The 25721-nt window shown below is 40.8% G+C and overlaps 1 protein-coding gene across 1 annotated transcript in view; it reads right to left on the minus strand.

The window, feature by feature from the left end:
- The window catches only part of HMGA2 (high mobility group AT-hook 2), a 108075-nt gene extending 84383 nt beyond the window's left edge, over nt 1-23692 (minus strand). Inside the window, exons 1-3 of the mRNA XM_088522980.1 lie at nt 23544-23692; nt 21185-21271; nt 13751-13801 (exon numbers count right to left, since the gene is read on the minus strand). Of these exons, the coding sequence (XP_088379106.1) occupies nt 13751-13801; nt 21185-21271; nt 23544-23654 (249 nt within the window). The 5' untranslated portion in view covers nt 23655-23692. The remainder of the gene's footprint in view (nt 1-13750; nt 13802-21184; nt 21272-23543) is intronic.
- Between the last annotated feature and the right edge of the window lie 2029 nt (nt 23693-25721).

Consider the following 25721-nt stretch of genomic DNA (forward strand, 5'->3'; position numbering starts at 1 on the left):
GGGAAAGCTTTCCAATATATTAAACTGGAGCATAAATGCACTTCCTCTTCACATGTTTGCCATCAAGTCATTCCAGACACAGGGGGTAAGTTCCTCCCTGGGGTAACTCCTGCCTTCAGCAGCACTACACCAAGAATTAATCTGGCCCTACAGAACTATGTTCTAAAAATGTACCTAACCATTTCTGAAAATTACTAAAGATATTTGAATTTAAACAGCAACTTCCTCTCTTTCAGTTCATTTTCTCCATTGTTCCAGCACTGCTGTAAAGCTAAATTTATGAGACTGCAATAGTTTCCACAATTGAAAACTATGATGTCAATCATGGGGTTATGATTTCACTGATGAATAACTAAGAGGAAGATCTCAGTGTGAAGAAGAAAATTTGCTCTCAGATACAAATATATTTGAAATTAGCAAAAATAAGACTGCAGCTCACTGGACACTGACATCTGCTGCTTCCTTTTGTATGAAGTATGAAAATGCATTTTAAAAATTTCTGTTTTGTTATTAAGTCACTCATCATGCTGATACATTGCCACTCAAAATCAGCCCTGGTGCTTGTGTTGTCTGGGTCAAAATTGATGTCAGGGGTATTTTAAATCATATGCTGTCAGCCCAATTCTTTGCTGTACTTTTCTGGAAGTTCCAAATCAAATGTATGGGGTAGGATAGGACATGTAGGGAATGAAGTGATTTTAAGCTGACTACAGACCTTCCATAATTCTGCCCTTGTCTTCAAGCTGACATGCTTTTGGCCAACAGATCTGGAGTCCAGCTCAGTCTTTCCCAATAAAGTAAGTCTACAGCAATGCTACAATAATGATACGCTATTATAACAATAAACAGTTACCAAAAGATGCCTGGGTATCAGGCTGAGTGATCGAAATAGGAAACATGACAGTGAAAAGTGGAAGGACACAGTCTTCTGAGCTGTATCTTTCCACAGCTAACCTTGGTACATAAGACAACCACCCCAAGCCTTGAGATACAGCTCGGAATCACTGCAGAAAGAAAAACAGCTTTCAGAGTCACTTTTGTTTCTAAAAAAGAAAAAATGTTTTTTTCTTTTCAATTTCCTAGACTACAGAGTGTAGAAGGACTACGGTTGGCCCCATACAGCCATGTGAAGGTGATGGATGCACCTATATGCATTCTTTTACCCTATAATGAAAACTTTAAATATCAGTGCATGGGACACGTTTTAACTGAGAGCTGGTTAGGTCAGATCCCGAATACGGGAGCAAGACTTTCCAGCTGCCTGTTCCCACAGTGCTTCCAGCATGTCCCGTGCACAGGCACCACACAAAAGAGCTACGGAACTAGCTCTGTGGCTCTTGACTTTGACTCTGCTCTCACTTATTCTACCTGTTTTTCACTCTTTGCTGTTAGATTTTCCCAAAGGTTACCTGAAATTTCTCATATTTAAACATGGATCATATTTTGTCAAAGAGCCTCCAAATAAATCCATTCAGACCCTTTTTTTAAAAAAATTAAATAAAGGTCCTTTTCATTTTTTCGGCTGCTTTATCATGTTCAAATTGCTCCAAACTAAACATTTTTCAAAGCTCCTATCCATGACATTTATGTAACCCTGAGCAAGGATAGCAGGCAAACTAAATATTCAAAAGTAGACATCGAGGAGAAGAAAGAGAAACCAAGAAAGGATGTGGTTATGGCTTGCTCACACTCCTGTCTCTTTGCATAAGCAAAGTGGCAAGAACACTCACATCGTGTAAGCGCAAAGGATCAACAGATTCTCTCCTCTAACTCCTTATGGTATGACCACTATTAGCTTTTATGAAAATAAACATGTCAACCAACGATGAGGGAACTGAATAAATCAATAGAGTTTTCTATCCCAACATTACATACTCAAGAAAATGGATTTTAAGGTGTAAAAAGGGCTGTTACTGACTTGTAAATGACAAAGATTGCTCTGGTACATTATACAATTAACTGGTTGAAATTTTAATCATTCAAAATAAATCACAATGTTTTATAATTATGTTTAAAAAAAAGATCATGATGGATCTAACCTCTCCCTTACATAGCTTTCTTGGTGATTCATGAACACAGAATTATTAATCTGTACTTTGGATAAACATGGCAACTGTTTTGCCCGCACTGGCTCTGAGACCTCCTACTCCCTGAAATGAAAAACAGAAGAGATTAAATAGTTTCTGATTGGAGCAAAATTATTATTAAGTATTTAATTTTGAAATATTTTAGTGTGCATGTGTGAACTTCTCTTTACTGCCCTCTGTGCCTTTACCTTACAGAGTTTTGACAAGTTTTGAGTTTAAACAATAAGTATCACACACAAACCAACTCCAATGAAGTCAGTGAGAGTCTTGCTGTTAAATCCACTTCAGTCAAAACAATATTTTACACAGTCTTGTCTTATAAAGACTCTGGTTCACTGAGTAATATCTGGTTCACTCAGTAAGTATCTACATACGACCACAGCTGAGCATGTCCTTAATGAAGGTTATACAAGCGGAAATAGCAGAATCATTCAGCCATTTCAAAACTATGTCTTCCTATATTCTAGAAATAATTGCTGAATGGTCAAGTGCAGAGATGTACATATTCCTGTTTTCAAATAATGCACTGAAGTGATTAAACAATAATTAAGTTCTACTTTTAAAAAAATGGAATACGGTTTTCAAGGCACACCAGCTTGCTTTGTAAGAACAAAACAGTATCAATAAAACCCCTGCTGTCTGATCCTCTGTACCCACCTAATCAAGCCATTATTCATCCAGTGACTCCTAAACTCCTTGACACAAGTAATAAATTTATCCTAGTCACAGAGCAATTCAAGTACCATCTTGGCCATGCTATAGTCAGCACACAGTTTCTGTTCATTTAGTGCAGAACTTGAACATGTGCAGATCTTCCTCAGGCCATCTGAGTTTTGTACAAACATGGCTATTAGCACAGATTATACACATCGTTATATACCGCATTAGAGGCAGGCAGGGAAGGAGGGAAATCTGGGGATAACTGACTTCATTAGCTTGACCACTGACTTCAGGAGGTCCATCAGGCACCGGCAGACTGCTTCCATCTATCTCAATCCATCTGTCTCAATCAGATGTATGTATAAGTCTTGATAAAACAGCTGCTTCAAGCATAGAGCCATCTCTGATTTCAGTGGGAGATTTGTAATGAAGCATCATTAAAATTGTGTCTAACTTCGCTTCCTCCAAATAGTTAAGGAATAGTAACAAATCCAAGAGTGCATGTCAGCAGAGAGAGCTTTTTTGCCTCTGCATTTTTTAAAGTTACAATCCCAAGTACTGTATATATATATTTTGTCAGTGTTGTGTCAATTGCTTTTTTTTTTAAGGCACAAACAGACTGTTGTTTGTGGAATAAGGGTCCCCAAGCAGATTCCTGGAGGCATTTAGCATCGTTAACAGGAAACAATGGAGTGCGAGCAGCCAGGGGATGAATGAGTTCTGTGTGAATACTAAGGAAACCCCAAGAACATGTTAGCACAATGCAACTTTGATAAGATCATAATAGTGAAGCTCACATATGTGTTTGTATTACAACTTGTAACGGGCCCCAATTGCTCTCTATTAGGATAATTGATATAACAGTCAAAATGGATTAAGATAATATATTGGGTAAAGTAATGATTGTTACTGTATACAGGAACTACCAGGCCAAATGTATTCTAAGTTCCCAGCAATTATTCTAAAGAGACAGGATGTAAAGACTCTAAATCTTGGCAATTCGCTGATAATCTTAATGGCTCCAAAACGGAGACTGCTACTACTGGTAAATCACCGTTAATCAAAGCAAACCAATCTCTGTAGACCAGACGCTGTTCTCATTGACACTGATACAGATACACAAGTCAGACATTACTTGAAATGTAGTTTATCCACACTACTATTTAAATCATCATAATTGGCACCAAAGTCTGGCCCTACAATTCCACAGCTACCAGGACTGACAGAGTGAAATGGAACAAACTGAAAATAGCAAGTTTATAAAAAATAATTTAAAAAGGTATAAATTAAATGGAGGATAAAGGCATACATTATGTATTACTAGCATCCTAAAACAACAATGGAAACCACACACACGCATATGTACAACTGAATTACCAAAGCCCTGAAAGACTGCAATACTTGCCATAATAACATGTAATACTATTTGAACCAGTAAGAAAAAAACTTAAAATCACGTGCAAATAGATTACAGCAAGCTGTTGCCTGTAAAATTATTGCAGCCACATTTTAAAACATGCAAGTAACGTCTTATGTGTGTGGAGACTTCTCTAGGGTTGGATGCAATCCATCTTGTTTCCACAACTGCCTAATTCTGTAAGTTACCAAATTCTGCAGTATTTTCCCACTTAGCTTTAAAGCCTCTGCACATATGCTCAAAATTGTTCGTTCTACGGCAGTAAGCCTTACATCCCAACTAACACTTTGCTGCATTTACAATTTCCACTGATAAGACACCTAAAATCCACCTGCTTCCTCTGAAGAAACATTCAGGACTCAGGACCAAACCCCTTCTGAGCACTCACACCCAACTCGTAGGTTAGCATTTTGAGGTAAGAGAATCGGCAGAGGTTATTTATCCTTCAACACACAGCAGGAACATCTAACCCCCACGCCCTCTACAGAAGCATCCTCATCACCAGCTTCATTCCTTTACTGCATGAGAAATATTCTCCAACCTTTCCCTTGAAGCTGCAGTACCCTGCAGAGACAAGGCCATGGAAGGAAAGGAAGGAAAAGGCTGACATCTGAGTACGAGTTAAGGCCCATTCCCTAATGGAGGCAGAAGTGGGGTTTGTTTTCTATGGCTATGTTATCTACCACGTGCCTTTTGGAAGAGACAAAAATCACCCTTGGAAACATCATCCTAAATGTTTGCATGAACTCTTAAGCACTAGGCTAGGCCAGGATTCTCATCTTCTCCCATGTGGCCCTCTGACTTCTAAATATCCCACTGCACAGCAGCCTTATTTCAACAGGCTGGATTTGCGAAGTTCCCACCCAGACCTGTGCTTGAGTAGCTTTAGGTGGAACAGATTTCCCACTCCATCAGCCTACAAAAGAAATGGGATGAAATTCAAAGATATTCATGTTAAGAAAATAGAACAAAACAAAAACCATTCCTTTTAATGCCTACCAGCTCAGAGCGGCCAGAGCATGTCCTTGCACAGCAAAAAAAAGTTACCTTCCTAGCAAGAAATCACAAAAAAAAAAAAAAGACTAGACAAACCAACAAAGAATAAACTACCAAAGAAACCACCCTGGCTGTTTCTCTCTATCGCAAACAAGGAAATCATACTCCATCAACAGCCTCCAATAACAGCAAAGTTGATAAGAACGTTCTGTGAAACCAGAATCACTCTGAACAGTGAATGGCAAAACACTGCAAATCAAACAGTGTTGTATGAGCATTATGATTATATGTTCCTCAACAGATGGCTTTTTCATCCAGTCTTCTATTTCCCCAAACCTTGGAATCTCCTGTTTTAGGGTTCTCCCTGAAGACTAAAAATATCTGGATTCTCTAGGACCTCAACAGATCTTGCCTTCCACTGTGGTGTCACATCTTTAAACCACTAGTTGTGACTATTTCATTAATAAATGCCTACGTTGCTCCTTATAAAGCAGCTATTTTCAGAGTTGATGGTCAAGTTCTTGTCCCTTTACTTTTTATTTTGCTTTTCCTTTGTGGTCTGATGAACAATTTGGTTGGATTTGGGGATTAAAAAAAACAGATGCATTCACTGTGAATGTCATTCTAAACTCAGTTGTAAATCGTGCTCTTTGTTTTTTAAATTGGCAAATTTAAAAAAATTATTTAGTACAAAATAAGACTAGAGAGTAAGAATGAATCATGCCAACTAAATCAGATATACAAAACATGCCAGTTCATACAAAATATGTCCTACATTCAGAGTGCTGTGCAGTAAAATTAGTAGCCACCTTCTGGTGAGGACATTCTGCAGCTTTCTGAAAGAAGTCCCCTTTCTTGTTGAAAATCCAGCCTTGTAATTAAAATATAATACTGAACTGCAGCTGAAAGCGAGGCTTAGTCCCGGGATTAAGGGAGAGCAAATAATCGTACTTGCTTTTATAGCACATAATGGTTTTCATTCAAATACCTAGAGTGCTTTCTAAACATGCATGATGGCAGTACTACCCTCCTTCCCCACCCTTCAAGCACAGGACAAACACCGCGTTCCTCCAGCACCCACATCTGCTGGGGGCTACAGAGAATGCAGGTGAAGCCGAAATTCTTACTCCTCTTTAATTACTGTCATTACTCTTAATGGAGAGCAGTAGATTCATCCACAGAAGGGCTGACTGCCATTTAAAAGATGGACTTTTTCTGTCACTGGGGGAGTGTAAATATGATATTTTACTGTAAGTATAGTAGTACTATTGGAGCTTGCAATATAAAACAGAAATTGGCACAGATGCATTAAATATACTGCATAGTTAGCCAGAAATTATAAGAAATCTTAGAAGTGTTGAATCCTAATCTTCTGTCCTGGTTCATACTTTAACAGGTTTGTTTTTTGTTTCCTTTTTTTTTGTTTTGTTTTGAATTCCCTCTCTACCACTACCTTTCAGAAGGATGGAGAATGGAAATAACACCTCTGGATGTGATAACGTGGAATGGCCCTGTCCCATAGCTATGGCTGAGGTGAGCTAATCCTGAAAAATGGATTATATAAATGGAACACATTCAAGGAACTAGGCACCTTAGTTTGGTGACTACCTCTGTCATTTACTGGACCAATGCTGGACTTCCATATATAATTAGGTTAAAGAGAGGATGCCACCAACACGCATGCTTTTCTTGAGTATATTTTAGCCTGCTAGTTGGACTGAGTTCAAGCAGCAAGACCCTCCTGGCCCCTAGCCTCTCTGATCTAGAGAATATACTATGTACATAGAGAATATGCAGGTAATTATTACATACCTTGCTCCTAACCCTCACTGTCCCACCAGCTAGACATATGGCAGATGCATACGTCCGACTTTACAAAAACTAGGAAAAGCTCTATATTGGTGTAAGATGCAGAATTCAAAAGTATGTTTTCCCTCCCTCATCCAACCTGTTCACAAGCAAGCTTTGCTGAAGAAGGATGGCCTTGAACCGAAGGCACAGGGCAGGCTGCCAGGAAATTTGAGTTCTATTCCTGGCTCTTCTACAGATTTCCTTGGGCAAGGCAATTAACCTTGGGGAGTACATTTTCAATGGAGGTGAGGCCCAGCTTCTCTTTCTGCATTCGTAACATTTTCAAGAGTGAAAACAGAATTGCAGGAGCAGCAATGAGCACATGTACCTCTCACTAGCTGATATGTTTTCTCTGTCAGGTAGCCACATGTGCAGCTGCAGATAACTGTGCAGCAACAAAGCGGAGCATTCAAAGACCGAAAATGCAAGAACACTTCCTGCTGCCGGCTTTACCAGCCTCCATGCTCAGTTTCCTCTTATGTAAAATGGGCATTGAGTCGTATGGAAATCAAGATACACTGCCAAACAGAAAATTGATTTTTAGAAATTAAGTTCAGAGTAGGCATTAATAATATCTGAGATCATAAAAAATAAACGGCTCAGAATTTCAGGTTACCTTTCACTACTGATTCTTGTGATTTAAATTGCTGATTTTTTGCCGGTTAAAAATTCCTGTTCGAGCCTCAAACGGAATATAAGATTTTCCTTTACTAACTCGGAAATGACAGTTAAAGGCAAAATACTTTTTGGCAAAGCCAGGCATCCCCACTTGAAGTGGAAGAGAATTAAAGAATGCGTGAAATATCCTTTTGGTTATATAAATTTACATTTATAGATCATCATATTTTTATTATAGGTCATCGCTGCATGTTCTGTTGTGGTATACAAGGAGACCTGCCCTTGAAATAAATGGTACCACATCTACTTACAGCAACAAGGAACATGACTCTGAGATTCTAATAAGGACAACAACAGCGCCCAGAATGTGCTTGGACAAGCTTCTAGGGAAACGAAGGCATGTATCTCTCTAAACAGAAGGAAGGCAGAAATAACATAATTTTGATAAATATTTTTATTCTTTTGGGACCAGTATGGAAAATAAGTGCCCCAGTAAGTTGAATGCAAATTTAAAAAGTCAAAAATTGCCCAAAAAACAGCATCACATATGTACTAGCCATAGGAGAAAAGCTTAAAAATGCTGTGTGTGCTGCTTGTCTCAAAATGTTCAGATTTTGAGGGATAATTTCTTTTACGTATCATCTTGGAAGTTAGACATAAAGTATAAAGCTTATAAAGCTTTTAGAACACTTATTTTGTGTTCTTTGTCTACGCTTTAAATTTAGGAATTTTGAAAAAAGAGACCTCCTTTTTGATAAATATAGAAGTCCCTTCGGGTTCTTTATATCACTAAAAATAATGACCCTTCGCACATGACAGTCTTGACCACTAAGATGTAAAACACCTTCATGACAGAAGATATTTCAGAAAATAAGCTCAGTGACCTTAACAACGAAGGTAAGGTAGTTTGGATGATTAAAATAACATCACCATGTGCCAGATATCATGACTTGTTCGCACAAGGCAGTGACACCACATATATTGCAATCAAAAGTTGGAAAGACATAAAGTAACATGTTTCAAATGATATTATTCTCCCAAGTATGAGTAACCACATTTTTGTCTCTAGCTCTAATTACATAAACATCAACCTTCTTTTTCATTGACCATCACATTCATGTGATTGAAGTTTTACCTCAATTAGTTTGCCTCAGACAGACTATGAGGTAATTCATTCAAAGGAAAATATTTTCTCATAAAAATGGAATCTAGCTTGGCTATACACTGATAAGCACCTTATTACCAAAGGGTAGGTTTATCTCACATAGCTTTAGCTTTCTAAGAGTCAGACTCTAGTCTTATTTTGTCACCTAGATTGTCTCTCCCTGCAATAAAAGATTGCCATCTCAAAAGGGAATTCACCATCCCTATACCGGGAAAACCCATTTCAGGGCAGGATGGACTATGATCTCCAAGTGTCTTTCTCTCTCCACCACTTGGTGGAGAAGCCTTTATGTGACTTTTTCAGAGCACCTCCTGAACTACCACATTCTATGAGAGAAAAATGACTGAACTGCATGAGAAATAAGGAAAATCGATTTAAAAGCTTCACATCACAAGGCATGTACCTGTCAAACAGAAACTGTTACTTAGACATAACGAAAGACTCGTTACAGGCAGGTAATAGCCTCAAAATATTGATGGGCCTTCAGGTATTTCTATTAGATTGTAAATGATCAGAACCAAGTGGCTTCTTTTGAAAGAAAATTTTCTAAATTTCATCAAAATTTAGAACTTGACTTTCCAAATCTAACCAATAAATAGAGATTAATAGTTCTTGACTGTCTTTGTGCAAGAACGGTTGAACTAGATGATCTTGAAAGGTCCCTTCCAACTTCAATCATTCTGTGACTGTATGTCACAGACCTTCCGTTACAACTGGAAGAGAAACATCTAATAAATACCAGATTTAAGGTTCGATATGTCAGCTATGTCAAAATTGCAGTGGGAAATAATCCGGGAAAAACATTATTAGAAAGAAGTATTTTTCTTTATGATTTTTAAATGCAGTTTGGCACCTTTAAAACTGACTTCCCTCACTGAAAATAGGAAAACTTGAGCTTCAAAAATACTAAGATGTCTAGCTAATCATTGAAAATCCCGCTTAAAGAAATGAAGCTCATTTCTCATTATAATTATTTGATCTTCCACCAATCTGAAATCTGCTATCTAGATTATCCAGATACAAAAGGTTCGGAAGAGCAAAAATCTTTTTTTTTCTGAACAAATCACATCATTGTTATTTGGATTTCAGCGAGCACTAAATGGATGTGTATGTGTATGCTTTACAGGCATCCTGTGTTTGGAAATAAATTCTTTCTGTTCCACAGTTAGTCATATGGCTGCTAGAACTGCATTTTTCTCCTTTAAAACATTTTCACAGCATGGAAGCAGCCACCTTTCCTCCCCACTTAAGTCCATTCAAAGCTATAAGAAGCTCTGGACTGTTCCTTGCTTTTATTTGTGATCCTGCCATGCCATATACAGAATCTGTATTTCATGTTAAACAATGTGGAGGATAAATCTGAAAATGCCCCAAAAAAACAAACAAACAAACAAAGCAACAAAGACCCCACCAACCATCCCTCTTATCCCCCCATCTTACTCAGGGAAATATCAAAAAGCATGGAAATAAAATCCAAATATTCTTGCAAAGCACCAAGCTCAGGATCACGTTTCAGATTTCTCCCTTAAACTAACACACGAGAGCACCAGAAGCTTCTGAAATTTCCTGAGGTTTTGGGTGCAGTGCTTTGGAACAAGCAGTACCACAGCTGATTTCTCAGTCTCCTGCTCTACTCCTACCCCCATACTTCCAGTCAGTTTCTGCTGACTGAAAGGGCAGCTGAACAGTCAGCAGTAAATGGGGACAACTGGGAGATTCGCTTCCAAAGCACATCCCTCATCTCAGCTAAAACATTAATGTAGATGCACCCAAAGAGCCTAGAACATGTTCTTGGATTAAAACCTCTAAAATTAAGGATTACCAAGGTCGTGAAAAGGTTTCCTTCCCTTCCAATTAAAAGGACTCACAGCTTTAAATGCATTTCACACGTGTGCAGCAGCTTACTGGGAAGACGTGTGTTCCCAGCTCCAAAGACCTGCATTCCTCAGCTATGCAACCCTTGTTACCTTCAGGATTTTTATTCCATTAGTTCTCGACATTTGGAAAGTTTTTCTGTGTGGCTGAATATTTTATTTTCAGAAGAGTTCATCAACCTTTACTGTATTCTCTACTCACCAAGGCCTTCTTCCCCTTGACAGTTTTACAAAGTGCACACTACTGCACTGCAAAGATAACCGGCTGTCTCCTGTACTTCTGTTAAATTGGGTTCCTTGCCCTCTTCATGTGGCTTGCCCTCTCCCTCCCCCTTCCCTCTTTTATACTAGTCAAAAAGATTTAGTTCTCTTCTAAAATATCATATATAAATAAATAAATGCATTGCGAGTCACAAACATTAAATGCTTAATTTGAACCGGCAGAAAAACCAGCTACCGGAATTCTACAGTGGTCTGTTAGCTCGTATGTCTCGGCATGTGCATATTGAAGGAAACAGCAGAAATAATACTTTACAATTTGATGAACAACATATGACACAAAACCTCTAGACTCGCAAAAGGGTTACAAACTTGGAAAAATACCTGTCGCATGAAATTCTGCCCTCTCCAAGAATCTACATGCTCTTTACCTTAGCTGATATACAGCTGTTATCATTAACACTTGATGTATAAATACATTGGATTAAGAAAGAAAGTAATTACTAAAAATGTGAATGAGATTCAGATACTAAAAAGCGTTGGATGTTAAAACAAAAAGGATGGTATCATGACATCTGCTTTTGGGCAAAATCCTTGACTTCAACTATAAGCTTGGCTTATAACCTGTAGGCACCATAATAGCTCATACTAATTTAAATTATTTCTTTCTGGAGAAATATCTAATATCACTCTCCATTTCATCATGTATGCAGGAAGAATCCACAAATCCAATTTGGATTGGAAAGAGAACAGAAGGGATGTAAAAAGCAGTATGCATCATTATCATGGTCCTCAGAATTATCTCAACTGCAAGCTTCAGGCACAAGTATAACCTGCGAGTAATCCACAAAGCCATCACGCTATCGCAATGAGCAGGCAAAGAGACTGGGCCACCAAAAGGCACAGCAGGACGTGTTACCAAGCTTGAAAGTAAGCCTTAGTTTCAAAGAAATAAGTGAACCTGTTAAAAATATGTCTCATGATGAAGCAATGTCAATGCTCTTAGCTAATCAGTAATTTCCATTTCTGCAATTCAGATTCTTCACCCAACAGACTGTTTTGAATTTAATGCTCCTCTGAGACTGCCTGTTCTTTCTTCCCCATACAAGATATAAATCTAGAAGGGAAATATGCTGGCCTAAAACCACCACAATTATTATATTTAGTCCTTTTCACTGAAAACTCATTTTAATTTCTGACTATGAGTGTTTGGAAGAGAAAATCTTTTAACATTTCAAACAGCTACATATTCCCTTTGCACAGAGCTATTCAGCATCCATGGCTGGATGGCTATCGTGCATTCCTTATGCAGTGGGGATGGCTTGGCTGTTATAAATTACTCTCATAAAACAGCTATTTCTGCTGCTTCCTCTGGGATTGCACCCAAGGTGAGGAACAAGCAAGTAACACTTAGCATCCACACGTGCAGGCTCAGACCCTAACAGGAGGAAGCAGACAACGATTGATCTGTGTTTTACTATGCTCCACAGTCGTCTTCTGCAGGCTGCCTTGAGGACATTGCCTTGCCTGCATAGACACGTCTGGATAAGCCACCAAGTTTCCTAACACCAACGGGCTTCTTCACCTGTCTGATTTAAAAAACACAGCCATAAACATCATTCCCTCTAGTACGGAACAGTGTGCTTTGCTCCACAGACCTAACAGAAATATCCTGGACAACACTACAAAACCGGTTCTTAAAGTGACTGCTGAAGCCATCCCTCCTCTCCTGGGCTTAGCTGCTGAGGCTCAGGGGAGCCCGGGGAAGCAGCTAGTTTGACAACGGGGCTAGCATCTAGGCAAAAAAAAATGAGCAAAATCGGGGGAAATGGCAGGACTCCAAAGCAGATAGAGTAGGCAGAATAAAATAAGGTGGGAAAATGAGATGGGGGAGGCACTGACTCAAAAAAGAAATTTAAAGAAAAATGTTGCACAGAAAATGGGAAAGGGAACTAAAGAAGGAAAAGCAGATATGTTAACTTATGATGGAGTAAATGGCCACAGCTCCCACATCTTCCAGCACCCCACTGGGTTTTTCAAGGGGCATTCCCTCATGTTTCTTTTGCAAGTGTATGCTTAAGGGCAGGACATACAAAGGAGAGGGGAGAAAGGCAGGCTCTCAGCAGCTGTAATCATCAGTGAGACCACTAAAATTCACGTGTCTGAGAGCAAAATCTTTGCATGGACAAAGAACCAGATCACATTGCAAAAACACATTTGTGTGACAGCCACATCTACAGAGTCAACAGACAAGGAAAGAGGAAACTTCAAATGAAACATATTGCCAGTTATTGCAACAACAGGAGGGATGAAGATGAACCAGAAGGAAAAAAAAAATCCAGCTGCAAATATCCAACAGTTCATTTTTGCTCTTTTTCAGTGTTTTTATGGAGAAACACACTGCATTTCCAGTGGACGTGAAACAAAGAGATTTGGGTTCTTAAACTTTATCTGGTACACACTACGTTTGAACGCTATCATCTCTCCTAACCACCCTCTGATGTCTGATAGTGCCCCTTTAACCTCTGTTACTCAGTTACTGAGCAAGTTATCTCACTGGTACTCTTTTTTTTGAAGAAAGAGTCCTGCCTCTTTTCATGCTGATAAGAGACACATAAATACTCACTCCCAGCAAACATTTAATAGTAAAATGTCTTGAGCAAACCGCCAGAGTCTAAAGGTAGGAAGCTGCAGCTAACTTCTCTGTTGTCTTAACCCTTTAGTCAAGCTACCAGAACAGACAGAAGAGATTGAGTATTCTTTCTTACAAATGAAGCCAAAATAAGTGTTCTCTTAAAGAATGGACTAAAACATGCTTTATCACATTAAAAAAAAATCAAACAATTGGAAGTGGAATATCTACCCATTTTCTGGGCCGGCCTCTGGGTCGCTTTTCACCAGTTGCTTCTGCTTTCTGTAAAGGGAAAAGAAACACATCATATTTTATACTGCAACATTATTTAAAAGCCTTGGTAACTAGGAAGTCCTTTCCTGCAACATTATCCATAATTACATTTCTCAGGTGGCACCAAGCCTCCAACTTGCTTGAATCTCCTTTTTTTGTAGTGGGGAATGTGATTATGTTCCATGTGCCAGAGCGGAGAGGCTTGTGTGGACACCTTGCCAGGGCAGACTGGAGTCTCATGATGCTTAAGTATCAATGGATTTGAATGGCTGTCACCATAAACACATGATTATTCATATTTGGAGGTGCTTTTCTACTTTATGTGACGTTTTCCAGGTAAAGGCACATCCTTAAGCTCTAAGGGAAGCTTTGCCTGTTCCAAAATATGCCTTCCGTTTTCAGGCTTTAGGAAACAGCATGGAAGGTGCCCTAAGTGACAGTTCTATTTATGTAAGCACAGCAGTTGGTCCTGAAGCTCAACTTAAAGGAAATGCATGTTTTGCTAAGGACTATTCCATTAATTCACTCTGTGACACTGTGAAAAATATTACTTACACACTACAGTAAAACACTGACAGACTTCTAAATGCAAATTGCAGGTTATTTTCTCCAGACAGGCCCTGCCTGTGCACATGCCTACATATAAATCTCAGGTCAATAACCCTGCCCTATTGATGATGGCGAGAATTTTGCCACCAGCTCAAGTGAGAGCAGGACTCGTGCTGCATACGAAGTCCCACAGAACGAAAACTTTCTGCACACATTCTGTAAATGCATTTCCACATTTCCATGACTTGCTTCTTTCCAGCTAACTGTATGTGTATTTGATTTTCCCTTAGAAATCAACTGTCTCATTAAATCAATCACTTGCTGGTCAACCTCTGTAACATACACTGTAACCCTATGCTGTGTAAAGTGGATCCCTCTAAAAGAGAACTTGAGCTGAGGAAGTAGCGGATGAATCTCTACAGAAAGACTGCACTACAAGTTCAGTGAAATAACTTTGAAATAAATATCTCATCAAGAAGAAAGCTGTGAAAAAACAAAATTCACACTCCTAAAGGGCAAAATTATCACTCAGACTTGTTAAAAGGGTAAACCTGCTCCTTAATAGTTTATACCACTGTTACATGTAAGGCGAAACCCTCTTATGAGAATACTTGTTAAAGTCCATTTGCTATATGCTGTAGCTGTCTATTTCAGAGTTTTGATTCCTTTTAAAGTGTTTTTTTCCATATAGCCTGAAGGATGCAGAGAAAGGATATGTTTCAGTTTTGAAAATCTGTAGTCCCTGCATTTATGCTTATTTCAGAAACTACACAGGGCACATATCTTCAAAGGAAGTATTAGCTGAGATTGTTCTTAACAAATCAACAGCTGGCATGTCATGAAGCACAAACACAGGCATCTTATTCTGTATTTTAGTACATTTGATGGAAAGACGTTTTTCCTACAGTCTATGAAAAAACAAAAAACGTAATTTATTGGAAACTAAAACTAACCTGGTCTCATAATGAAAGTTCCTGAAAACATGACACAAATTTTAACTGCATTATATAATATAGTTGGATGGGAACAAGAACATGGGAGATTTCTTTGACTAACTAATCTTTGCCTTCTGTCCTAAACTGTCACGCAGGACGGCCGCTTGCCGTTAGCAATGCTGCGCTTTGCCCCAGAGGAAGGGCCATGTCAGAAGCAGCTAGTGTTCCTGCTGGATAGTTTGTGTATCAGTTTGTCAAGTGCTTGGGGACCCTTCAGATTGAAAGGCACTATATTCCTGCTGTATATGATTTCCACCTCATGTTAGAAGAAAAACATTTCCACGGTTCTTATCAAAACCAAATCTTTCCCTGAGGTGAGCTGAGCAAACAGCAGGGCATGCCACATACTATGTTTCGGTATAGAGAGATTCTGTAAGCAAATAGGAGGGCTTCCATAGACTAAACTGCAGAAAAAATAAATGACAAGAACCTCCAAAGTGGACATTTTTATCTCCATTCTAAGGGAAGAGAAAGACAAAACACTTTGGGAGCAACTGAGGAGGAGTAGTGGCAGTCCAACGGTGATAATGAAGACATGAAGTTTAAAAAAAAATTTCCATCTCTTTTCATTTGGATTTCTTTTATTTTTCATTTTGCAAACATAGGCCATATTTCCTCCAAAAGCATAGGACTGCCTTTTGAATTAAATACTGGAAGATATGTTTTAATTGTTCATCAGGCAAATAATTAAATGTTTCTCCATGCAATTTTCATGCAACTCCTAAGAAAGGATAAGTCCCAAAGCAGTGGTTTTCCACTTAAACAGATATTTACATCACTGAAAACAGGCTAGTCTGTTGGCTTTTTGCTTTAATCAGAGTGCTGCCTCTGAAGCTGGAGAGAACCCCAAGCTACCCCGAGATTAGAACAAATCTTATTTGGGCAGCAAGATGCAAGTATTCTCAGGCACCCTACGCCCAGCAGCTTGCAAGTGTCTTGGCAAAAAGGAAGCTGCTGCCTTAATCCTCTAAGGCACTTTTTGAAAGCGAGATGTGTTTGCTCAGGATCCTCTTAACAGTTGATGCTGCACTGTACAGCATGATCTTCTTCTGAATGACTAGGTTTGCATAAAATGACCAAATGTAAAGGAGGGCTGGATCAAACACAGTTTTATGGTATTTCATGAAAAATTCTAAGACTTCCTATGAACAATAATAGGAATCCTTTTTGCTATGTCACATTTCAGGAATAGAACTATGTCACATTTCAGGAATTAAACTAGATGTAGCTGCTTTTAAGCACACGATCTGTACAGAAAATGGTATTTTTGTCTCGGGTGAGAACGATGACTATTGCTTACCAAGGAGAGTTAACAGACAGATTTGCAATTCACTAAGTAAGTCCTGTACCACCAGGCCATCAAATGCTGCTTCCAAACAACTGCTGTCAGCAATCGTAGTACCTGACTGCCCATCATCTCTGCCTCCTTGTTGCATAAAGGTGCCATGCCCAAGCAGGCACTGAAGCTGCACTGCCGAAGGCAATTAACCAGACAAGACAAGTATGAATAATTGAATGGCTATAAAGTGCTCTTTGGGCATCCGTCTATTGTCCAGGAGGATGGCAAATGCAACAGAATCCAAATTTGGGGAACTCGATCCACTCTGCAAAGTGATCTGCTGGGGACCTCAGAAAAAATGTGTCAGAGATGTAAGTCAGGTGACGGAACCAAAAGTTCTCAGAGCAAAGATCACTTCTGTCAGACCATGTCAAAAGAACCTACATAGGGAGGTGGCCCTCTCCTAAAAAAAATAAAGGTATTTTGTTTACAAAAAAAAGTCTTGGAAGAAACCTGGACATTGGCTAGATGAAAAAAAAATGCACCTTCCATGTTCTATTTTTCCTGCTCTGTCTCTAAGCAGGAGCCAATCTTGTGCTTCTCACACCTTGCTCAAAACATCTAATGTGTGATCTCTTCGTTTTTAGGTACAACAACCATACTGCGACGTTTATTAAAACTGATCCTGTTTTCCCTTTAAGCCTGTTATGACTGGTGTTGGTGAGAATGAATGAGGCATGGAGAAGCCAAACAGATTTTCAGGAACCAATGTAGGGCAGAGTGCTGATCACGTGCACTCTTTTTTTTTTTTTTTTCCTCTTTTTTTTACCTTTGGACTGCTCAACTCACTGCCTTTCTACGTAACAGCCTCTGGCCATGTAACGTAGAAACAGTAGTAGATGCAGCCACACACATAGTACCACAAGTGCCAGTTTTCAGAGTTTCCAGTTATCCAGACCAGGATACACTTTAATTCAAAAACAAATAACTACTTTAACAACAAATTCAACAATACTCAAAATTTTTTAACTGCCAGTGAACATTACTAAAGAGCTTGTGCTGTTGGATACTGCAGGGCTATCCCCATAACGTTTTCTATATGACACAAACATGTAATAATTATATACATTTTTTTAATCCTCGTAATTGTGTTCCTTCCAAGCAGGACAGCAGTTATGCCTATACGATACTTTTATCAAACACAACTACAGGTCCTAAACAAAAAAAAAAAAACAAAAAAAAAAAAAAAAAAAAAGAAAAACCTTGAATGCTGAAGGGAAATGAGATGGGCTGGGAACACAGCTCAGCCTGACAAATAAAACTCAGCCACAGAACCCCCCAGGAAATTGGGAAGGAACATCCCTGCTATCAGCTTTCTGCACAACTAAAGCTGGTCCCTAGGAAAAAAGAAAAACTTCACTTTCTTGCTAATTTTTTACAAATATTTTAAATGAATAACAGTATGACTTGTTCAAAGGCACAGTCTGCAGTAACAGCATAATTGTGGAGAATAAACCTCAAGCATGAGGTGATTACAGTCATTTTACAGGAGTCTATCACCTGCCGTCTGCTTGCATGTTGTGTTCATTCTGCTTGTGAAAATTAAACAATTGAGAAATGATTTTTTTCTATAAAATGCAGGCTTACCTTTTCGTGCATTTGATAACAAGTTAGATATCTATGATATGCACATTCTTTTTTATGTGCATTACCTGAAATTAGAGTAATTATTAGCTGTCCAATTGGTCTTGCAACATTCTGTATGCATTGTCAAGTTTCACATTGCTAATTTCCTAACAAGCACAGTTTGTTTTCAAATGCCCCAAGGCCAGTTTACTAAGACCAAACACAAGCTCTGAACTCAAAAAAAAAAATCCCATGAACCAAGAAATTTAAATGCACAACACAATCATGCAATCATGATTCTAGGGCAATTTGTCCCCAAACTGATTTAAAGGTATTTACTTTTTCAAGTATAACAAAACAAAGTCCCGGGGCTTGTGTGAGTATTATACCACCTCGCCAGTTTGTGTAATACATTTTTAATTGTGATGTGTAATGGGCTGCAAGAGAACACCCCATCAATTAATCATGAGTGCCTTCATGAGTGGCGGACGTTTACCCTATAAACATGTTGTGAACTCCAGAGCACACTGCAGTGAGCTCACATTGAACGACACAGGCCACACGGTACTGCTTAGAAATACCAGCAATTTCAGTTGCATCTATAGTCTCCAAGTTCATATAGACAGGGGCTTAAGTAAAGTCAGCCTACTCTCTTTCTGAGAGTCAGGACAGGGTGTAGAAAGCTTTAAATAAATATATGTATGTGTATGTCTGTGTAAATATGTTTACCAGAAAATCAAACATAGTTCACTTCTTTTAAGAGCTGACACCTTCACTACCAAATGTGCCTTACAGTGCCAAAACCTTTCAATTCACATTGCTATTAGCTACATTGTCAAAATCAAAATGACATTAAAAAGAAATTTTGAGATGTCAGGTAAGAAGCTGAACTATTTTAGAGAAGGTTAATGATCTATTTTGAAAAAGAGCTAAAATACCTCTCGGAAATATGATCTCAGGGGCTTCTTTTCTAAAATGCTTTACAATTGTTTTATGTTTGAGAAGAGTTATCAAATAACTGTTCTAATAATATAATAATGCATATTTGATCTATAAACCTAGAAAAAATAAGATTTTTAATTTAATAACTATCAAAGATTTCTTTATGATAAAAAGGACAGAGGGCCTTTGGTCAAGTTTTTATATTAAAAGCACTCAAAAGAGTTTGCTTTAATTAGAGCAGTAATTTTATGCACTCTGAAAATCAAAATGTTTCCATGAAATTTTTCAGTTTATAACTTGGATTAAAAAACAACTATACACACCACAATCACATGGGAATGACTAGATTTGATATATTCATACATATGAATGATTTTAAGTTACTTTCCATTTATACTGATTTTCAAATCACTCAACTAAATGAAGAAGTGTTAATATTTCTCTTAGAAATATCTTTTGAAAACACATTTCTATGAATTACTTAAAATTTAATCTTACTACAAATATTTCTTCTAGGAAAGCCAACACTCCTAAGAGTAATATTTAAAATACTAAAGCTCACATTTGGACTTGCTAAACTAATAAAAAACTGCTCTCTCTCTTTTGAAGAGTGAAATTTAAACTATTTTAAAGTGAATCTGAGGAACATTTTTATTATAGTAAAAAAATCAACATTTTAAGCTCACTAGGTTGCAGAGTGGCTTTGACACATTTTAAATACTTAACTTGTAAAGCATTTTTTAAAATAAATTATGAATTTTTGACAGAATATACTGCTTTTTTCAGTTCAGAAAGTAAAAAACAATTGTAAGTTTAAAGAGTTGGAAAATGTCCCTCAAACAAATGCTGAAAACACTTAAAACAAAACAGACACAAAACCATAGTCACCCCTAGTAATTTAATATATTATCAGTAGTTGCTATAGTAATTTATAACACTGAAAACTATCAAACTTAATATGGTCAGTGCTATAGGCATATTGAGAAATTAACCATAATTTGATGAGGCCACATTTTGCCATATAACTGCTAAAAGATACTGATACACTTAAGCATTACAGTTCACTACCAGAATTTGTAAGCTTTTGTTTTCAATTTAGTACCTGTAAATTAGTGCTAACTGCTGTGTAACCATCTACATAAACAAAACTCCTGTGTTTATTTTCAAGCCTATGCACAACTATTTGCTTCCACTAAAATTATTCATATAGAAAGGTTTTATTTCCTTTGTTAGTACCATTCTCCAATGCTGAGCTTCTGTAAACTTATATAAATAAAATAGAATCACTGTGCAAACTGTGTATGTGATTTCAGGTCCATGACTGAACGGAATGACTTCAGTGAGCTTGTACTATTGCTGAGGATATTTAGTACCACCATAATAAAAATTTGCCACGATCACCAAAAGAAATAGGGTTCAGAAGACTGAAAGCACTTTAAGAAAAAGTTGCTTTGAAGCTGATTAGTAAACAAGCTGTAGTAGGCTTTTACTGTAATTCACAGTTTACCATCATATTTCGAAGCTGTAAATTTCAATAAATGCAGCTATTTCCATCAACACATAATTGGATTTACTTCTAATTAGAGTATGTTTGACAAAACACTTTGCTTTAATATACAGATTCGGTCTGTAATAGAAAAAATGTGTAAGCAGGCAAGAAATTAATATTCCTTTTTCAAGAATCTTAAAACAGGAAAATAAAATTCTTACTACTGATTTCCCTATTATATGGAGTAGATCTCAGCAAATGCATCAGATCCATCATGTTATTTCACCAATTTGCACAATATTCAAAAAGTAAGTTACCCTTAGAGTTTCTGTACCCAGAGTCTTCCTGCAGAATGCTATTCCTACTCTTAAAATACAAAAACGTGCAGATGTGGCTTCCATAATTACAAAGTTTCAAACCCCACAGTTCACAGCCCAAATGACTGGAATATTTGCTGCCATTTGATGAAAAAAATATAACTTTAGAAACTCTTCTCTTTTTAATAATCTCACCTTCTGAGCTGCTTTAGAGGGACTCTTGTTTTTGCTTCCTTTGGGTCTTCCTCTTGGTCTTTTAGGAGATGGTTCACCAGTTGGTTCCTAAATACAGGAAAACATGCTATTGTAGCAAGAAACTACAATTAACCAAGAAGATTTGAAGAAGAAGCTAGAACCCATTAGTATGAATAAACAGTATAAATGGCTACAAGAAAATGTAAAATTCAACATGGAAGAGTAAACAACTTCAAGTAAAGAAAAAGTCTATTTTGCATATTAAAAGAGAGCTTGATTTCTCTTAAAATTGCATTAAAAGAAAAAAAAAAGAAAAAAACAATAGTGCAAACTTTGCGTATTCCAACATGTAAATTATACCCAAAAACACTTTTTCCAAAAGGATGGCTATGGAACCTCTCATGTAAGAAGGATCACACAAAAATTAATAGTTACCTATTTAATTTCAATTAAATATAATTGTAACAAGATACAATTGTCATATGCAGCTTCCAGTAAACACTTTTTGAGAAAAATAAATAAAAGAACGTTCACTACTGGCAAGCTGGAAAGCAAGCTACGTTACTTTCTCTCTCATGAATATTTTGGGGACTGTTTTTCTAAGTATGCATTATATTCACATCCATTCCAAACACAATTGATTTGAACTGAAATGTAGAAATGTAGACGTTTCTCACAAAAGAGTACTAGCAAGCAAAATAAAAATACAGTAAAAATCCTAAGGAACAAAATATCTGAAACAAACACCAAATCTGAAACAACTTCACAGAACAAGGATTGTTTAGCACTTTTCTTAACTAGTTCCTCTGCCTAACCAGCCTTTTACAAATGGGTATGAATTACCAAGAGTTCAGATTCCAAATATTTATTCAGTGAATCACAAATACTATAAAACTCTTCTCGTCTTAAATATTATACATTTCATTCGGATTACAGGATGTGGTAAAACTAATTAAATGCAGTTTGTTAACTTAAACCAGCTTAAAACCTTCCAGCTCTTTAGTTGCCGGGTCGGTTCTGGGGAGGCTGCCGAGGGGACTCCCTGGCAGCTCTCGCTGCCCCTGCCCAGCTGCGCTGGTCTTGCCTAGGATGGCGCGGGTTGTTTCCCTTCCATGAGTTCAAATACAAGGGGAAAAAAATGAAAAATAAAAAAAAAATAAATGAAAATAGGGAAGGAGGGGAGCGCGGAGGGAGGCTGGCGGGAGGGATGCTGGGGCTGGCACCCGGCGGAGCAGGCAGGGTGCGAGGCACAAAGCTGGGCTGCTCAGGCGGAGTTAAGTGTCACTCAGAGCGGGAGAACGAGGGGGCTCCGCTTTTCTGGCGCTCCCCGAAGCGCTTTCCGCGCAAGGGGCGCTCCGCGGAGGGGGCCAGGCCGCCGGCGCCCCCCGCCCGCGGGCTCCGCTGCTGCTGGGGCGCTCGCCGTGTTTTCGGCCCCCTCCTCCAGGCTCTTCCCGGCACGGGCTGCTGCTCAATGAATGGAGCGCGCGTTTTTCCAGGCAGCCCTCCCTGCGCCGGCAGCCTCCGCGGGGCCGGGGAGCGCGCAGCCCCGCGCAGCCCCGCCGCAAACCTGCGCGCTTAATTGGTTGCATCCGCAGGCCAAATTCTCCCTCGCCGCCTGCGAGGAGCTGCCGGGGGCTCCCTGCCCCCCTCTTTTCCCTCCTCCTCCTCCTCCCCCCCCCCGCCACCCCGGCCAGGAGCAGCCCCGCATTTCCCGGCTAGGCGACAGTGGCACTTGGGGAAGGGGGCGGAGAGGGGGGGTGAGGCACAAATCTAGCACCCTCAGCGCGGGTTTCGGTCTCGCAAGTCACAAGTCACCCGGCGCGTCCCTCTCGCTGCCGGGAAGCGGGGGGAGCCGGCAACAAGTTCCCCCCCAACCCCCGCCCCCCGCCTCGACCTGCCCGGTAAAGCGAAAGGTGTCGCAAAAGGCAGGGCGAGCCCCCCGCGGCCACCCCCCTGCGGCCGCACTGGGGGCACCGCTCCGCACTGCGGGACGGCGCTGCGCGCAGACGGCCGTGCGTGGGGGGGGCGGGCACAGAAAATAAGGACAAAAAAAGCAATGCGACTTTTTGTTGTTGTTGTTCCAGAGCCCGGTGCCCCCCAGCCCCGTTCGGGCGCCCAGCGCGGCGGAGGAGCCGCCGCTCGCCGCTCCCCGGGGCGACGCGAAGCGCGGCCGCGCTGAGCCCGCCCCGCCGGCCGCTCCGCGCCGCGCCGCGCCGCTCCATGTCGCGCAGTGACCCCGCGCAGCGCCCGGCGCACAATAGCGAGAGCGGCGCCGGCGCTGCGCTGCCAGCCTCGTACCTACATGAACACGCCTATAACGCTATAGACCTGCGGCTCTACGTCTCTGCACGATACTGACTTGTGGTTGCTTCCTGGGTCTGCCTCGTCCTCTCTTCTGAGGCTCTGCGGTTGCAGGTTGCTCCTGGGCAGCAGTGGAAGGCTGACCGGGTCCCTCACCTTGTGCACTCATCGCGACTCGTGCTGCTCAGCCTCACAGCGGTCTCTCCAGAGCACCTTGGAAGGGGGGGAATCAAAAGGAGCTCTCGCTGCTTTTGCTGCTCGCTGCCACCACCACACCGGACGTCCTGGTGCTGCCAAAAAGGAGAAGAGAAGGGGAGGAGGAGGAGGAGGAGGTGATGGTGGTAGTGGTGCTGGTGGTGGTGGGAGAGGAGGGGGAATGAATCTCGCTTACAATTTAGGAATGGTTAGTAACATGAAGAGGGGAGGCGAAGAAAAAAAAAAGAGGAAAAGAAAAAGAAGAAGAAACGGCAGAGTAAAAATTGCAACTCTGAAAATGGAAGGAGAGAGGGGAAATAACTCCGACGGTATTAGGAGCAAACCGAGAAGGGGGAAAAAATGTACAAATTGAAAGCAAGTGGTGGCTATCGCCCTTAGATCGGATCAGGACAAATTAAGATAAGACACACTGAAAATGGACTGAGAGCGGTGCACGGTCTTGCTAGAAGCATGCAGCCTGGGAAGAGGGGGCTTCGGCAGCAGCGGGCAAAAAGAGCGATCATTTAAAAATAATAAAACGATTTGGGAGATTGGGAAGAAGAAGGGGAAAAAAAAAAAAAGAGAGGAGAAAGGGGGAGGTGGTCCTGGGTTCGTGTCTGTGAAGTGAGCTGCTGGGACTGCAAATAGTACTATGCGCGTCCTGCCCACGGGTTAAACTAGGATGAGGATTTAAAAAAAAAAAAAAAAAAGACACCTTTACTCGTGGGTGGAAAAAAAATAGGAGGGGGCTGGAGAGAGAAAAAAAAAAAAAAGGAAGGAAAAAAAGGAAAAGGGAAAAAGGCGCGGAGGAGGAGGCAGCGCGAGGAGCCCCAGAGCGCGGCGCTGGCCGCGGGCCAGGCACAACACGAGCGCGGGCAGCGCGGAGCGGCGCGCAGGGCCGCGCAGCCGCCGCCTCACGTGCGCGCACGTTTAAAGGGCCAGGCCGGGGCCGCCGCCGCCGCCGCCGCCGCACGTGGGCGCGGGGCCGGCGCGGCACAAAAGGCTCCGCCGCGGCGGCGCGGCCCGTGTCCGCGCGAGGAGGCGCGGAGCAGCCGCGGCCATTGCCCGCGCGCGGCCGGGCTGAGGGGTGGCCGGGGCCTCTCCCACGGGACGCGGCTCCTGAGAAACCCTCCCCCCGCCGTGGCCCTACGAGCACCACTGAGCTGCGGGTCTTACCAAGGGTGTCCCCAGGTGCCTTCCCGCCTCTGGGCTCGGATCCTGCCCCGCGCAGACCTCGCTTCACTGCGGCACCAGGAGTGCTGCTCATGCAAGGGCCCGCGGGGAGCCTGGCGTCTGCGTGCCCCAAAGGAGCCCCCTGCGCCCCACGGGCGGCCGGGATCCTCCCCAGCCCCTCATCGCCCTCAAGGCCTCGGGCCTTGGCTAAGGCACCCGCCTCTGCGACTTGCTTCTCGCTCCCTCTCCCCCTGCTCTGGATAGGCACAAGAGAGCCCTGAGGAGGAAACAGAAGGGATTACATTATCCTATAGAACTGCCGAGTGGGCAGCCCTGTTGGTGCAACACTTCTTGCACTGGCCGGCCAGATACATCCAACCATGTATGGAGATACATTATCTCAGTTCTTAACTGCCTGTGGATAGATGAAGAGACATAATCAGGCAAGAGTTACTCCAATCAAACATACGCAAGAGCTGAAGAGTGAACAGTGTGCTGAGGGGACAGCTGAGAGACCTTCCTGTGGAAGAAGAAAAGAAAAACTCTGCAGACAGATGGTCTAAAGAAAGAGAAATCCTAGAACACTTCTTAAGGCTGAAAATATTCCCTTAGTGTTCCTAATCCAGTCGTGAGCTTTCCTAAGCTCTGCTTCCCCCATTCCTCTTAAGCAACCAGCTATGGAACATGGATGCAGTCCACCTGTTAAATCTCATAGCTATCAAAAAAACCAGTCTTATAGTCCCAACTCTACTTTGAAAAATACTGCTTTCCCATCACACCGTGAAGACATCTGAAGGTCCCTGCATCCATTCTGTGCATCGAAAGGTTAAGCTGCTGCATGAGAGCAAGATTCCAAGCGGAGATTGTA

The sequence above is a fragment of the Tinamus guttatus genome, unplaced genomic scaffold (genome assembly GCF_059628265.1).
Source record: "Tinamus guttatus ecotype Peru unplaced genomic scaffold, ASM5962826v1 Tinamus_guttatus_pri_ptg000171l, whole genome shotgun sequence".
NCBI classification, from domain to species: Eukaryota; Metazoa; Chordata; class Aves; order Tinamiformes; family Tinamidae; genus Tinamus; species Tinamus guttatus.